Source organism: Arachis ipaensis, chromosome B4 (assembly GCF_059453495.1).
Source record: "Arachis ipaensis isolate K30076 ecotype BB chromosome B4, ASM5945349v1, whole genome shotgun sequence".
NCBI lineage: Eukaryota > Viridiplantae > Streptophyta > Magnoliopsida > Fabales > Fabaceae > Arachis > Arachis ipaensis.
In genome coordinates, this window is record NC_142439.1 from 87,746,823 (window position 1) to 87,764,375 (window position 17,553).

Consider the following 17,553-nt stretch of genomic DNA (forward strand, 5'->3'; position numbering starts at 1 on the left):
TTAGTGACCATTACTATTGCCGCCAAAACCCATTTTACCGGCAATTTATATGGCCACTAAAAATAATTCTAAAATTGTAATATTATTCACTTTTAGTTGCCATTACTATTGTTGCTAAAATCTTAAGACTTTTTTTTAGTTATATTATACTCATTTTCTTAGAAGCAACGAATTATCTTTTTTTCTAGAATCTAGTATATATTTTTGCCAACAATAATTATTATGCATAATATAAATATACTGAAATTAATTACTACAAAATGAGATATTTTATTAAACTCAAAATATTGATACCCAAATTTCACTTGAAAAGTAATAAACCATGTTACAAATCTAAACAACAAAAAAATACTACAAGCTTCTATAGTTTCTCAAGATATGTATTTAAATAAAATACATATAAAACCCAGCAGTGAAAATATTCAGCTAGACCCTCAAGATATGCTGGCGGAACACGAGTGGCATTAAAAACCATATAGGCTCTAGCAAGTGGGACAAGTAACGGTTGCCTCGGTGTCCCATTCCTATACTAGTATAAAGCAATATTTCATTAATCATGAATGTGACATTGAATAAGGAATTTATCAATGTGCAGGTTACCTACTGAATAAGCATAGGAAAAATTCAATATTAATAATGCACTTAACTACCTAAGGATCTTAATGATCAAATTTTGAAATTAAAAACTATTGAATAAACATTATTCATTGGCTCGTAGTGAAGCATGAGCGGATGGTACCAATCGGTGCCATAGGGTAATATGTCAGCTTCAGATTTTCAGATAAATACTTGAGCAAATGAATCAGCAAAAGAACTAGGGGGGATAAAAAAGGGGTAAAAAACTAAACTTGATGTAGTGGTGAGTGGCAAGTGCCAATTGAGACATGATTGAAGAGCAAGTAACCGACCAAGTTAAGATTAAAGTTACTAGAAATGAATGAAGAATAGGAGTGTTGAAAGAAGGGTAACCTGTTGAGCCCTAATTCTCCCTTGCCTTTCAGAGGCACATTTATCTAAGGAAGACTTGAGAGATGCCTCCAGCTCAAGAATTTTGGACTTTAAACTCTTACATTTTCTACTTAAAACATATGCTAATAGAACATGGGCAGGTACAAAGCTTCGAACTTTTAGTAAATACTCATAAAAAATAAATAAATAAACAATTAAAGAGAACATGGGGAAAGTAGTTCTGTGTGTAACATACTAGAGATTGTAGTGGAGAAGGAAATAGCAGTGAATGTTATTGTTAAGGTTATGCTTAATCTCTTTCCAACCATTTTTAGCTTCTGAAATGATACTTCCTCCTAAGTTCCAATCCTGTTATGCAGTTACAATCATTAGTTTCTGTGCTCGACTACCTGACCCAGGCCAAGAGACAGCGAAGCTTGGTTTGGTTGCTTCACCAAATTTGCTATTTGGGTCAGACTCGGTTCATTCTAATCCAGTGACCCATTTGTTTCATGGATCCTTCATATTTGCTTCAAAAAAATATAAATGAAAACTTATCAATAAACAAATAGAGAGAGAGAGAGAGAGAGAGAGAGAGAGACTGGTGTACTTGAGTTTACTGTGATTAGTATCTGGATGAGAAAGGAGAGCTTCAAAGTGCAATGTTATATGAACTCTGAAGTTGATGCATTCTATTTTGCTACATTGTGTAACACGTTGCACCTGTAACAAAATCATTCTCTTTATGAACATTCTATTTCATAAATTATGAACTAGTTTCATAAATTTTCATTCAAATTTCATAAATTCTTTTATTCATGAACATTCCTCCTCTTCATAAACATGACTCCAATTACATAGAAGCTGCAGATCACATAATCTTCAAAGTTTAATTAGGGAGATGATTGAAATATGCCAGCACTCAATCATAGCTTTTATCAACTTTGAGACATAACTTTATTACACCTTCAATTGAATGAGTTCCTTGAAATGAAGCCTTGTTGTCTGATTTTATTCAACCAAATGCCAAAACTTACATTATTGAGCAAACTTGATCTTATAATGTAAGCACGAAGACTCATGAAAATTGTTACTGTTAGTACCTTCCTCTTTATTTTGCTGTAATTTTTGTTTTTTGTTTTCTCATTTAAGAAATCTAATTTTGTTCTATTTTAACCAGAAATAGAAATGACTCACTTTCATTCTCTCTCAATACTACAAATCAACTATCATATTGACACTACATTAGAGATCATTTTCTTCTCTGGCTTGCTGAGATTCCATCGAAAGAAGACAGGGTATTAAAGGAAAGTTCAAAAGATGTCTATAAATAACGAATTTTCCTAAAAAAATATTTAATTGACTATATATGCATATAGTCTAAATTTTGAAATTTATAGTATTTGCTCACTGATTATCTTTTTAAAAAAAATTATAAGAAGCCATATTCATGTAAACTTGTGGTAAGACAATTACCCCATTATCGAAGATAGCGTCTCCAGTGAATGAAGCTCCATCACAATATCTCAGCTTAACACGGTTCCAATTGTAGAAGTCTGGTACACCAATCCACGACATAATTAATATTAATTAACAAAAAAGATGAAAAAATCATATTTTATATTTTATCCACTTAAATAGTTAAGATTAGAAGCATGGCATTTGTAGTGTCTACTGATGAGCGGATAATTTATACGCTTTTTGGCATTGTTTTTAGGTAGTTTTTAGTATAATTTAATTAGTTTTTACTATATTTTTATTAGTTTTCAAGCAAAAGTCAAATTTCTGGACTTTACTATGATTTTGTGTATTTTTCTGTAATTTCAGGTATTTTTTTGCTGAAATTGAGGGACCTGAGCAAAATCTGATTCAGATGCTGAAAAAAGACTGTAGATGTTGTTGGATTCTGACCTCCCTGCACTCGAAATAGATTTTTTGGAGCTATAGAAACCCAAATGGTGCACTCTCAATTACGTTAGAAAGTAGACATCTAGGGCTTTCCAGCAATATATAATAGTCCATACTTCGCCCGAGTTTTGATGATGCTCAGCCCAAGAGAAGTCTCTACACGTGTAAAGCTCAATGCTCAGCCCAAGCACACACCAAGTGGGCCCTGGAAGTGGATTTCTGCACTATCTGCACTTAGTTACTTATTTTCTGTAACCCTAGCTACTAGTTTAGTATAAAAACAACTTTTAGAAACTTACTATGTACCTGATGACATTTTACACGTTTCATATTGTATTTCTGACGGCATGAGTCTCTAAACCCCATGGTTGGGGGTGAGGAGCTCTGCTGTGTTTCGATGAATTAATGCAATTAATACAGTTTTTCATTCAATCACGCTTGTCTCTATTCTAAGATATTCACTCGCACTTCATCCTGATGAATGTGATGATCAGTGACACTCATCACCATTCTCAACCAATGAATGCGTGCCTGACAACTACTTCTGTTCTACCTTAGATTGAGTGTATATCTCTTAGCCTCTTGGTTCATGATCAGAGTCTTCGTGGTATAGACTAGGACTATTGGCGGCCATTCCTGAGATCCGAAAAGTCTAAACCTTGTCTGTGGTATTTCGAGTAGGATCTGGAATGGGATGACTATGACGAGCTTCAAACTCACGAGTGCTGGGCGTAGTGACATACGCAAAAGGATCAATGGATCCTATTCCAACACGAGTGAGAACCGACAGATGATTAGCCGTGCGGTGACAGCGCATTTGGACCATTTTCACTAAGAGGACGGATGGTAGCCATTGACAATGGAGATCCACCAACATACAGCTTGTCATGGAAGGAGCCTTGCGTGTGTGAAGGAGAAGACAGTAGGAAAGCAGAGATTTGGAAGACAGAGCATCTCCAAATCCTCAATCTGTTCTCCATTACTGCATAACAAGTATTATTTAATTTATGCTATTTACTCTTCATAAACCCAATCACTTTTATTACTAATTTCCTGACTAAGAATTACAAAATAACCATAGCTTGCTTCAAGCCAACAATCTCCATGGGATCGACCCTTACTCACATAAGGTATTACTTGGACAACCCAGTGCACTTGCTGGTTAGTGGTACGAGTTGTAAAAAGTGTGATTTACAATTCGTGCACCAAGTTTTTGGCGCCGTTGCCGGGGATTGTTCGCGTTTGGACAACTGGCGGTTTATTTTGTTGCTTAGATTAGGAAAAATTTATCTTTTTTGTTTAGAGTCACTAAAATTACGTCTTCTATTATTGTTTTTGGTTGAAACTTTTTTTTAGAATTCTTATTTTCTTTTTCAATTTTTTTTCAAAAAATTTTAAACTAATAATTGAGTTTTTCTATTTGAGTTTAGTTTCATATTTTAAGTTTAGTGTCAATTGCATGATTTTATTTTTCTTTCAATTTTTTTCGAATTATTAGTGCTGAGAATATAAAAATTTTTAAGTTTGGTGTCCTTTGTGTTTCTGTTTTCTTAAAAATTTTTCAAAAGTTGTTCTTAGCGTTCATCGTGATATTCAAAGTTTTCCTGTTTGTCTCCTTTGTTTTGATCTAAAAATTTAAGTTTGGTGTCATTTTTACTGTTTTTCTCTTTCTTCATTAAATTCAAAAATATCTTTTCTCTTTATTTTAATCAATTTTTGAATTTTCCTTTAAAAATTCAGATTTTTATTTTAAAAACTTTCTATTCTATCTTATCTTAGTTTTGAAATTTCAAAATTCAAAATCTTTTTTCCAAAATCATATCCAAAGTTTTTCAAATCTTCTTAATTAAGTAATTATTTTAGTTTTCAAATTTATTTTTCTCTTAGTTTTCGAAATTTACATTTTAATTTCTAATTATTTTATTTTATCTTATTATTTTTATTTAATTTTAATTATTCGGTTTGTTTTTAATTAAATAAGATAAAAATAAAAATATATTTTAATTTGCAATTCACATCAATTCCCTTTTCTCCATCATGGACCAAAGTGGAAATGAACAGTCCAGAAGGACTCTGGGGTCATATGCTAACCCCATAACTGCTGCATATGGGAGTAGCATCTGTATACCTCCCATCAAAGCAAGTAGTTTTGAGCTAAATTCTCAGCTCATTGTCATGGTGCAGAAAAATTGCCAGTATTCCGGTCTTCCACAGGAAGAACCTACTGAGTTTCTGGCGCAGTTCTTGCAAATTGCTGACATAGTGCGTGACAAGGAGGTAGATCAGGATGTATACAGGCTGTTACTGTTTCCGTTTGCTGTAAAAGATCAAGCTAAAAGGTGGTTAAATAACCAACCCACAGCAAGCATAAGAACATGGAAACAGTTATCAGACAAATTCCTGAATCAATATTTCCCTCCAAAAAGGATGACACAGCTAAGGCTGGACATCCAAGGCTTTAAACAAGAGGATGATGAATCCCTTTTATAATGCCTGGGAGAGGTACAGAGGGATGCTAAGGAAATGCCCCTCTGAAATATTTTCAGAGTGGATGCAATTAGACATCTTCTACTATGGGCTTACAGAAAGAGCTCAGATATCTCTAGACCACTCAGTTGGTGGATCTATACACCTGAGAAAGACTATTGAAGAGGCTCAAGAGCTTATTGATATAGTTGCTAGGAATCAGCATCTGTACATAAGTAATGAGTCCTCCATGAAAGAATAAGCTAAGGCAGTATCAACTGACTTTAGTCCTCAGGAACGAGTTGCTGAACTCAATCAGCAACTATCTTCTATAACAAGGCAGTTAGCATAATTTAAGGAGATGCTACAAGAGACCAGAATTGCTAACAAGGATATGGAATCACAATTGAATCAGACTAAACAGCAGTTATCAAAATAGATAACAGAAGAATGCCAAGCAGTTCAATTAAGAAGTGGAAAAATGCTAAACACATCAACTCAAAGCAACAGAGCTGACAGAGGAGGAGCAACCTACTACCCAAAATCCCTCTGAGGATAGTAAGAGCCCAGAGAGGAATATGTCTGGCGATCAAACGCCAGAAACAGGTGAAAAACTGGCGTTAAACTCCAATTCCACGTCCAATTCTGGCGTTCAAACGCCAGAAAAGGGTAGGAATCTGGCGTTAAACGCCCAATCCATGTCCAGTTCTGGCGTCCAGACGCCAGTGAGGGATCAGACACCTGCAAGTGCTAATACTAACTCCCTCAAGAAGGCTTCTCAACCTGCCTCTGTAGGAAATCAACCTGTAGCAACTAAGGTTGAAGAATATAAAGCCAAAATACCTTATCCTCAGAAACTCTGCCAAGCGGAACAGGATAAACAATTTGCTCGCTTTGCAGACTATCTCAGGACTCTTGAAATAAAGATTTCGTTTGCAGAGGCACTTGAGCAAATACCCTCTTATGCTAAGTTCATGAAAGAGATCTTAAGTCATAAGAAGGATTGGAGAGAAACAGAAAAAGTTTTTCTCACTGAAGAATGCAGTGCAGTCATCCTAACAAGCTTACCAGAGAAGCTTAAGGATCCCGGAAGCTTTATGATACCATGCACATTAGAGGGTACTTGTACCAAGACAGCCTTATGCGACCTTGGGGCAAGTATCAATCTAATCCCTACATCTACTATCAGGAAGCTCGGCTTGGCTGAAAAGGTCAAACCAACCCGGATATGTCTTCAACTTGCTGATGGCACCATTAAATATCCATCAGGCATAATTGAGGACATGATTGTCAAGGTTGGGTCATTTGCCTTTCCCGCTGACTTTGTAGTGCTAGAAATGGAGGAGCACAAAAGTGCAACTCTCATTCTAGGAAGACCCTTCCTAGCAACTGGACGAACCCTCATTCATGTCCAAAAAGGGGAGGTGACCTTAAGAGTCAATGAGGACGAGTTCAAGCTGAATGCTGTTGAAGCAATGAAGCATCCAGACACATCAAAAGACTGATGTGGAGGAATCAGAGGAAATAAAAGAGCCTCTGAGCGGATAATTTATACGCTTTTTGGCATTGTTTTTAGGTAGTTTTTAGTATAATTTAATTAGTTTTTACTATATTTTTATTAGTTTTCAAGAAAAATTCACATTTCTAAACTTTACTATAAGTTTGTATATTTTTCTGTTATTTCAGGTTTTTTTTTTGCTGAAATTGTGGGACCTGAGCAAAATCTGATTCAGAGGCTGAAAAAAGACTACAGATGCTGTTGGATTCTGACCTTCCTGCACTCAAAATGGATTTTCTGGAGCTACAGAAACCCAAATGGTGCGCTCTCAATTGCGTTGGAAAGTAGACATCCAGGGCTTTCCAGCAATATATAATAGTCCATACTTTTCCCGTGTTTTGATGACGCAAACTGGCGTTCAAACACCAACTTTCTGCCCTATTCTGAAGTTAAACGCCACAAACAGGCTGCAACCTGGTGTTTAACTCCAAGAGAAGCCTCTACACATGTAAAGCTCAATTCTCAGCCCAAGCACACACCAAGTGGGTCCCGGAAGTGGATTTATGCATTATCTGCACTTAGTTACTTATTTTCTGTAACCCTAGCTACTAGTTTAGTATAAAAACAACTTTTAGAGACTTACTATGTATCTGATGACATTTTACACGTTTCATATTGTATTTCTGACGGCATGAGTCTCTAAATCCCATGGTTGGGGGTGAGGAGCTCTACTGTGTTTCGATGAATTAATACAATTACTACAGTTTTCCATTCAATCACACTTGTCTCTATTCTAAGATATTCACTCGTACTTCATCCTGATGAATGTCCGTGACACTCATCACCATTCTCAACCTATGAACGCGTGCCTGATAACCACTTCCATTTTACCTTAGATTGAGTGTATATCTCTTAGCTTCTTGGTTCATGGTCAGAGTCTTCGTGGTATAGGCTAGGACTATTGGCGGCCATTCCTGAGATCCAAAAAATCTAAACCTTGTCTGTGGTATTCCGAGTAGGATCTGGGATGGGATGACTGTGACAAGCTTCAAACTCACGAGTGCTGGGCGTAGTGACAGACGCAAAAGGATCAATGGATCCTATTCCAACACGAGTGAGAACCGACAGATGATTAGCCATGCGGTGACAGCGCATTTGGACCATTTTCACTGAGAGGACGGATGGTAGCCATTGACAACGGTGATCCACCAACATACAGCTTGCCATGGAAGGAGCCTTGCGTGCGTGAAGGAGAAGACAGTAGGAAAGCAGAGATTTGGAAGACAGAGCATCTCCAAATCCTCAATCTGTTCTCCATTACTGCATAACAAGTATTATTTAATTTATGCTATTTACTCTTCATAAACCCAATCATTTTTATTACTAATTTTCTGACTAAAAATTACAAAATAACCATAGCTTGCTTCAAGCCAACAATCTCCGTGGGATCGACCCCTACTCACGTAAGGTATTACTTGGACGATCCAGTGCACTTGCTGGTTAATGGTACGAGTTGTGAAAAGTGTGATTTACAATTCGTGCACCATCTACCAACTGAGGTGAAGCTAATGATGGAAGAATCATGAGTGGTAAGTAAAAAGCCACAAAAACAAAACAAAATCATGATTTCAAAACAAGAAAACAAGCATACGAATAGTTTATTTAAGTTTCGAACAAATGCAAACCAAGCGTCCCTGCTACCATAGAAAGTGAAATATGGCTTGTATGCTGTGAACAGAGTAGTCTACAATAATAATTTATCTTTTTATTTGATTTACAAATCAGTATTTAATATAGATTTAAATGACACAACAAAAAATTGGAAATATAATTATAAATGACCAATATTAAGTTATTATTGTAACTAAGAAGAGCTACAATATTAATATTATAATAGTAAGCCAATGATTCTTTTGCAAATAAAAATTTTTAATTGTGTTGGACAAAGAAACTATGGACTAAAGTAAATACCACCGAAGAGATAAATGGGTGACTGGATTTTCTTTTAAAAGGGAATAGAACTAGCATAGATTATGGACTTTGGGCTTTGTGGACTTTGTGAAACTCAGAAAGTGGAGTGTGACTCCAAGTCTTCTTTTATAATTAGACATAAGAAAGTATGCTGCAGAGTTACGTGGAGTATGATACAAGCAAAACAAAAATAATAGCATAGAACAAAGCTTTCCTTACCCAATTCTGTGAAACCAGGCTCTATTTTGGCTTGCTTTAGTAGTGTGTCCACTACTTCTTTCTGGCTCATATATAGTTGTAAGCATCATTCAATAAGATTTTGAACCTGCAATGAGATAAATAAACCCCAAATCATGAGTAGTAAAATACCTCAAACTTATAATTTGAACTTAACACTGAAGGGAATAGTGAAAGATTTGGAAGAGAGAAAAGGGAGCAGATTGGAAGAGAGGTCCAAACCACATGTTAATCCTAAGCAAAACTTACTATTCAACAGGATAATCAATTAATCCAAATCTAAAATATTAAGACCTCGTTCAATAGAAATCTCAAATTACATAAAGCCACAGATAACCAACCTCTTATAATATGTTATTACTCTAAATTTCCCTACTAGCGTGACATTATGGGGTTCCTTAACTAGGAAATAGCTTTCCATGTAAACCATAACTCATAATCAATATGTCAAAAGTAGAATGCAGAGGAATAATGAAATCAAATCAAGTCAAAAATCACAATACTATATTATATGGTAAATAACTTGAAAGTGAAACAAATCATAACCAAGAGGACAAGAAAATTAAAATTGAAAATTACCTTCAATCTTGCTAACAGAATGGAATCTAAGTGACCACCAGAAGCACCTATAATATATTCCTAACCAAAAATGAATAAGCTCTGTTGCTTGTAATATACAGAAAATAAGAAGTTCATCATAGCAACAAAATGAGAACATGGGATGAGATTGTCACCAACTACATTCTCACGAAACAAATGAAGATGCGAATGCTATTCATAGAATACACAACCCAAAACTATTTAGTGTCACAATTAGATCAATGTGAACTATGAAAACTGTAATGAAGATCAAAAAGTGAATCATAGATCATTGAAGCAATATTGGTAGAACTCAAAATTGTGCAATTTGATACTTTATCTCTTCGGATTGAAGATCCATGAATTCAATGCTGAAACTATCTTCCCCCTTATATTCTAACTCCAATGTGCACTAAGTCGCTAGCAACTGCAAATTTGAAATCCTATGACATATGAAGAATTAACACAAGTATTCACAAAATCAAAAGTGAAACATCAGCAGTAGCATCTTCAAATTTGAAAGCAACAGCACTTGAAATTGCTGATAAATAAAATTGAACTAGAAAGAGAGAAAGGAGAATTGGCGAACCTTGTTGCACACAGTGGCGGAGTTTAAGGAGAGTGAAGATATGCAGAGAGGGAGAAGATTGGAGAGTAAGGGCTCAAGCTTGAAATCATCGTAGAGAGCCAAACGAGTGAGCATCTGATCAAAAACCTCCTCAACCTCCGCGTTGGACTTTCCTGCCACAATTAACGATGCTTTTAAGATAGGAACCGAACCTAGCAATGGAGATCTGAGACACGAACAAACAAGAATAGCGATGAGGATCTGAGGCGGGGGATGGAAACATGAAGAGCGATCAATTTGAATGAGTGTGAATGAGTAAAGGATGATGGACAGTCGTCGACGATGGTAAGGTCTGCGGCGGTGGTCAGTGACAGTAGGAAAAACTTGAGGAGTTTCTATTTAGGTTACTTGATTTAGGAACAGAGTTAATGGTCATCTGAATTAAGAAGATGAGATAAAAAAAATATAATAAAGAATTAATGGCAATATTCATAATTGCCACTATTGATTTAGATAAAATAGGATTAAAAATATAAAAAAGATAATAATTTAGTGGCAATAGTAATAATTGTCATTGTAACATATAGCAATAATGGTAAATATATAATTGCCGCAAAAAGATATCTTAAATAAAAGAAATAGCGGCTATTGTATTATGGCCGCTAAAAGTTTGTTGCTAAAACAAATTTTTCTTATAGTGTTAGGTTGATGTGGATTGCTGGTTATTGTTTTCTAGTTTTAATGATTATGATTCCTATTATTACTAAAAGTTCCTAAAACCTAATTCCTGTTTAGTAGATTTAGGTTGATGTGGATTGCTGGTTATTATTTTATAGTTTTCATTATTATACTACGCTGTTGACTTAGGGCCACAGGACTGACAATAATGACAACTACCAAGATCTGTAGATATTAGGTTTTTGTGTTATTATTTGATATGTTTATTTGATGTACTTGACTTTTATTTTATTTGGACATTGTACTATTTATTTATTTTAAATAAAAATTCTTCATTATTTATGAATTAACCACTAATTGTGTAAAAAAAATTAAATTTGAAAATTGAAGTTGACAATTTATTTCAAATTTAGAAAAAATGACATTACCGTCGGAATTACCGATGGAATAATCCGACGGTAACCAATTGGTTTTCCGAGTAGGTGATCCACCGGAGAGTTTGATGGTAATTACTGCCGGACGAAAAAAATCCGACGATAAATATTTACCGGCGAGGTTTATACCGTCTGATTATTTTCGACGATAAATTTAATGGAAAATCTGACGGTACTCAACATTTTTCTTGTAGTGATTTTTCAGAAAAAAAATATTACCAAAGACTTTTGAATTGAACTCAAGAGAATCCCTTCAAAGCAAACTCAACTTATCCAAAAACACCACCAAGCTCATTATTCCAAGCATTACAAAGAACTTGCTTATAGGACATGAGTTGCCTAAGCAGCCTGAGACCTAAAAAGACGTGACCCTTTTGGTTAAGGCCCCATGACACCAAACTAAAAGCGGACAATAATCTGAATGAAGTCTACTAAGACTCTCTGAATAGGCCTTTAGGAACATAGTTAACCAGTCCTCATTAATGATAGTCCTATCCAGTTTCTTAGCTAAGTCTCTACCATTCTATACTAAGAAAATCTCCTTCTAGTAGATTTTAAATCAAACAAACCACAATCATCCAAGGTTAAAGCAAAATGATTTACCCAGTGAATAGAAAAGATATTCCCATTACTTTTGTCTGGAGATAAAGTTTCATTAAAATACTCAAATGGAGCCATGGCCAAGAAAATTGCACATTTACAGTCAAAAGATAATCCCATAGCTTAGTCTATTTTTCAAAATCAGGACTCCCAGAAATTGGACTACAATGCTAACCTGAGACACCCATTCTCAACTCAATGGTTAAACATTGATCATCTGTCCAATCACTACACAGCAAGAATTCAGAATAGAGGAAAGCAACCAAATTCGTCCCCTATGTCTTACTACTTCTTCAACACCAACACAATAAAAACCCAACTGTTTTCAAAAAGTCTTCATGTTACGAAAAGGAGTACGCATTTCAACAAGAATAAAAAAAAGGCTTATCTAGTCCCACCAATTTTTTTTGTAGTAAACCCGGGCCAACTTATTAAATGCACCCCTTATATTTCAAGCTACAACGTTAAAGCTATCCATAATAAAGTAGACAAAAATAGAGTTGCCAGGCCAACCCCTTTCCAAGACTCTCTTGTTGTCAATGAAATTCGGTCCTGTTGAGCTCCCTTTGCCACTCCACCATTTGGCACACTCTCCGTTGCTACTACATTTCTCAGTATCGATGAGTTTTAAAGAGAATTTGGACGAGGATGCTTACGTCTTGATGTCTGTGTCGTTCCTTCTGGACCCATTCTCTTATTAAAGACCCGAGCCCATTTCAAGGATGATTGACCAGATTTTCTCACATGAATGCCTCCACTTCATTTGGCTTGGACGATGTTTGTTAGCTAATAGGAAAAGTGGCTTTTGAACGTGAATTCATATCCTTAGATGATTTTTGGCCTTTTCTAAAAATAGGCTTTATAGGTTGATGGCCCAGTTTGGTTATTTTTTCCTTTATGCAAGACTTAAGCTTACTCTCCTATATCATGATGATCTTCATGTTCCACATCAATTCATGCAAATTAGCTTCCACGCCATTCAAAATCATATCAGTTACGATATTCCTTCCTTAATTCTTACTAAATTCAAAACCTTCCTTTTCCAGCACCTTGTTCCCAGCATCCAAGTTTAAAATTTTTTTTTTTTATGCTTGTAAATTGCTGTAGTTGCCTTTTCATCGCTCTTTCTCCATTGCAAGCCTTCATAACATGAACATGAACATGAATAAAAAGTAAGTTGCAAAATTTTATATTCAATGGCATACTCAACATCATCAATAATAATTTTTCTAGTGATAGGTGTACTTCCCCTTCTGGAAATTAGGTTGCCAAGTCTACCAGCTTGATAGGTTTACCTATTGCCTTTGCAACAAGCAATATAGCACTCTCATGGTAACACCAAATAGGCAGGCCTACGATTCTGACCTATACTTGCATAAAGCCAAAGGAGTTCTCACCTATCTTGAAATTTTAAGACCAAGGTTTCGCCGCAATGTAATTGCCATCTATTAGCCATGGTCCACCAAGAATAATCGTAGCCCACATCCAAAAGAACATACGCTTCTCTAATCTACCACACTGAACGTAGTTTAAAATTCAAGGCAATATAACTATAACGCTTTCTCAGGACTTTGATAACTATATCATCTCTGTATGGCTCTGCTAGTGAATTTCTCACCTCCTCTATAAATATCACTCGCAAAGGTACAAGATCACCTAACTTCCCTTTCACCAATGCTATGGCATCACCGCTTAGCTTCTCAGAAAACGCAAGGCCTTGGCCATCTTTGCACTAACTACTTTAACCCTAAAGGAAACCTTAGCAGGCTTAGCAAACCCCCCTGAGCGTTACCCTCCATATCACCAGATGTAAACCATACCCTACTCTCTCCATTATCACTTCCGCCAGCGTTACCAATTGCCTCATAGTGTTTCGCCCTTGAGCTCCCTCCCCTACTCTCTCCTTCATTTTACTATATGTCATTATCATTAAACAATTTGGTCGATAAAATATATATCTTATAAAGAGTTATAAATGATGTAATTTTGACTGAATTAAAATTGATATCATTTGATTCTAACTTATATATCTATACCTATATATTTACTACAAGAGAACATTCACTTTTCAGGTTAGATGTCTCTTTTTCAATATATGCCATAAAACAATCATTCAACCAATCATTTTTCATCAGATTACGAAAGTCGATTCCTTATGATATTCATAGCAAAACATATTCTTTTAACTGATGTTGTTGTCACAGGCAAAACAAAAGAAATACCAATAGATAAATAACATGCTTTCTTGTCTTGACCAACTTCAGAGATAGTCCACTAATCCCATTTATATTTGAGAATTTGTCATTGAAATGCATATTCAATCGAAATTCTCAAGTTGACTATCAAGTTCTAAAAGTTGAGTAAAAGAAAACTCACGTTAGTAAAACTCATGTTAATTGTAACACCCTACCATTTATTTTCTTATGCTTAAGTCATAACTCAATTATGGTTTGGTACTACGACACAAGGTTAAGATATAAATGTGTATATATAGAAAGGAATATTATACTAGAAGCCTGTAGAAAGATGTAAAATTTGAATAAATGATAATTTGCCAATCGTCCACACTCGATAGTATACATAAGCATGTCGGAAACGTAGATAATTCAAAAGCTTGACAGAAGAATAATAGTAAAGAGACAAATATAAGTATTATATAAGTATTGGCTAGTCTCAGCCCGCAAAGATTAGGCTGGCTAGAGTTACATCAGTAAAATAGTTGGATAAATATAACCTATCTCTCCAAAATACATCATAAGCCTCTAAAGGCAAGTCTTTAAAACAAGTGCATAATATAAGTGTTTCCAAAAGAAGGAGAGAGTCTAAAATTAAAGCAGAATAAAAGTCTTTTTTGCTTCATCAAAAGTCCAGCACACTCAGCGAGGTGCATCACGTACTGCATCTGAAAACAAAATCCGACATCAGGTGAGAACCCGAAGATTCTCAGTAGGGTAATAATTCCAAATAGAAACTATGTAGAATCAGATAAACCCGCTAGGCAATCCTAATCTCCAATCACACAAAGTTCAAGCCTAGGGATTTCCACCAATCCGATCAAGGTAGATAAACTAAATCTCAACTATATTAGTGATCTTTAAATCTCCATTTTCCCTCATACAAATCATCATCTCTCTCAATTTTATAGATCCCCAACTTATTCAATAATTCATTATTAAAATTTAGTTTCAATATTATCAATTCATTCTCAGTTTTTCAAAATTCTCAAATCATCACTTCTCATTAAGAATAACCCTCAGCGTCACCACTGTCAGCATAAGAGATCTCTTAGTTGTGCATAAACATACAAGACAGTACAAAGAATACACAAATAGAGAGAACAGATAAAGCAGCTAGTTCAGTTAACATATAGATATAGTTATTCAAATAAGCAAGCCAGATACAAAATCATTCCCCAAACAATATAAACAAATGCAAATGATGTATGTTTGTCCTATGGCCAATGAGCTCATCTATCGGTTATACAGCTAAATCTGACATGTCCGGTATCTAACCTTGGGCACTCCATTGGTGCGCGCATCCCTGAAGCTCGTATTCATATTCATTGATCAATATCCATTGGGGGATTTATCCAAAGAGGTATAAGTGTCCGGCCACAACTTGCGACGGAGGGTCAACAGTTTGAATTCCATCTTGGAGCAAGCGAGACAAACCACCATCCTTGCATCTACTTAGGAAGCTCAAATACCAACCTGGAACAAGCAGAACAAAACCACAATCCTTGTATCTAGCCAGGGAGCTCAAATACCAACTAGGAGCAAGCGGGACAAACCACAATCCTTGCATCTACCAGAGAAGCTCAATTATCAATCAAAGTCATTCTCATTATGCTCTCGAATCAATTCAATCTCATCATTCGATCATATGATCGAATTCTTGTTATTCTCTCGATTCAATTCAATCTCATTATTCGATAATATAATCTCATTCTTATCGTCCTCTCAAATCAACTCAATCTCAACATTCAATCATATAATCTCATTCTCATTGTCCTCTCGAATTCAACTCAATCTCATCATTCAATCATATAATTTTGTCCTTATTATACTCTCGAATCAACTCAATTTCGTCGTTCAATCATATAATCTCATTCTCATTATCCTCTTCAATCAATTCAATATCATCGCCTAATCATATCAACTCATTCTCATTATTCTCTACCCTCGTTATAGGAGTTACGGAAGTTTGAAACGTTATGAAAACAGTTTAGAGGCATAAGATTCATTCTCAAACATAGAAAATAGTTATTGGATCTCAAATAGGATTACAGAAATGAAACATCCAAGTGAAATGGGCAAAGTAGGTAAAATAAATATTTTCAGCAAAATATGGTGGTCATGCGTATGCATGCCTTCCGCGTACGCATGAGTTTTGAAATTGCCAGACTCGCGTACGTGAGCCACCTTCTGCGTACGCGCGCCTGATGGGAGAATTATCGTCATTTCAGAATTTCCTCAATAAAAGAATCTTTTTCTTGCAAGCATACTTTCAAACCGACAAACAACTCTACGTCAAAGTTTAATTTATTTGTCACAATGTAAACCAATAAAAAAATGAGAGTATTTAAACCTCGGGTCATCTCTCAAAGGAATTGCAGTGAGGTATGTGTGTTATCGGTTATGAGTATACAAGGGGGTGGTTTGCGGATAAAGAGGCGAAAAGACACTCCTGGCAAGGATTGAGAATCAAAGCTTTTCTTTCAAGTCATTGACCACGAACATGGTGATTATCCATAGTTAATCCTATTTAGTCATCTCCAACATAGGGAGAAAGTCAAATAGGCATAGTCAATCTTAGTTCGTAGGTTTTACTCGTCAACGGAAATAAGAACAACTAACAACCCTCAATTACCAATCAATATCGGACATCAAAGACATCAAGGTCACCTTCATTACTCAATTCTAAGCCAATAGTGTAGAAATCTACTCTAAAACTAAGAGAGGCATTTCTACAAACACTTGGAAGGCATGAAAATAAACCATCATAAAATTGCAATAATAATAAAATCTAAGACTACCAAATGCAAGATAGTAAAAATAAGAACTCAATTAAACAACAATAAACAAAGAAACTTTAAATTGCATTAAATGAAAATCTAAATAAACAAGAGTTCACAAGATCAAAGGTAGCAAAATAAAGAAAATGACAAATAAAACTCCAAGAATTAAAGTGCTAGAACAATAACAAGTAAGGAAAACTAAATTAAGACAAGATCAAACCCTAAATCTAAGAGAAAATTAACTAAATCTATCCTAATTCTAGAGAGAAGAGAGAGCTTCTCTCTTTAGAATATAACTTTAAGCATGTTTCTAAAACTAAACTTAATTGCTCTCCCCTTGTTTCTTCTTGAATTTGGCCTCAAATACTTCAGAAATAAGTTGGATTCGGGCTTGAAGAGGTCCAAAAATTTCCAGCCACGTTTTCTTTAAGTGAGTCACGTGCTTCGTGTCACGCGTACGCGCAAAGCCTGCGTACGCGTGACTTGATAAAATCTCCAACGCACGCGTACGCGCAAGGCATGCATACGCATGATGTAACACCCTAACTACCAAAGCTCACACTTCCGGCTGCGCGACTCTGATAGCTCGGACATTACGACGACACTTATACTATTTAATACTAAAATTTGAGCCTGTTTAAAACTTTAA

The 17,553-nt window shown here is 35.4% G+C and overlaps 1 protein-coding gene across 1 annotated transcript; it reads right to left on the reverse strand.

Annotated features, from left to right (window-relative positions):
• Nucleotides 1-361: 361 nt before the first annotated feature.
• LOC148568264 (uncharacterized) lies at nt 362-1,277 on the reverse strand. Its single transcript, XM_088483405.1, has 4 exons — nt 1,201-1,277; nt 970-1,117; nt 707-788; nt 362-519 (listed from the first exon to the last, which is right to left on the reverse strand). The coding sequence occupies exons 1-4, from the start codon at nt 1,275-1,277 to the stop codon at nt 362-364; spliced, it is 465 nt and encodes a 154-aa protein (XP_088339531.1).
• Nucleotides 1,278-17,553: the final 16,276 nt, after the last annotated feature.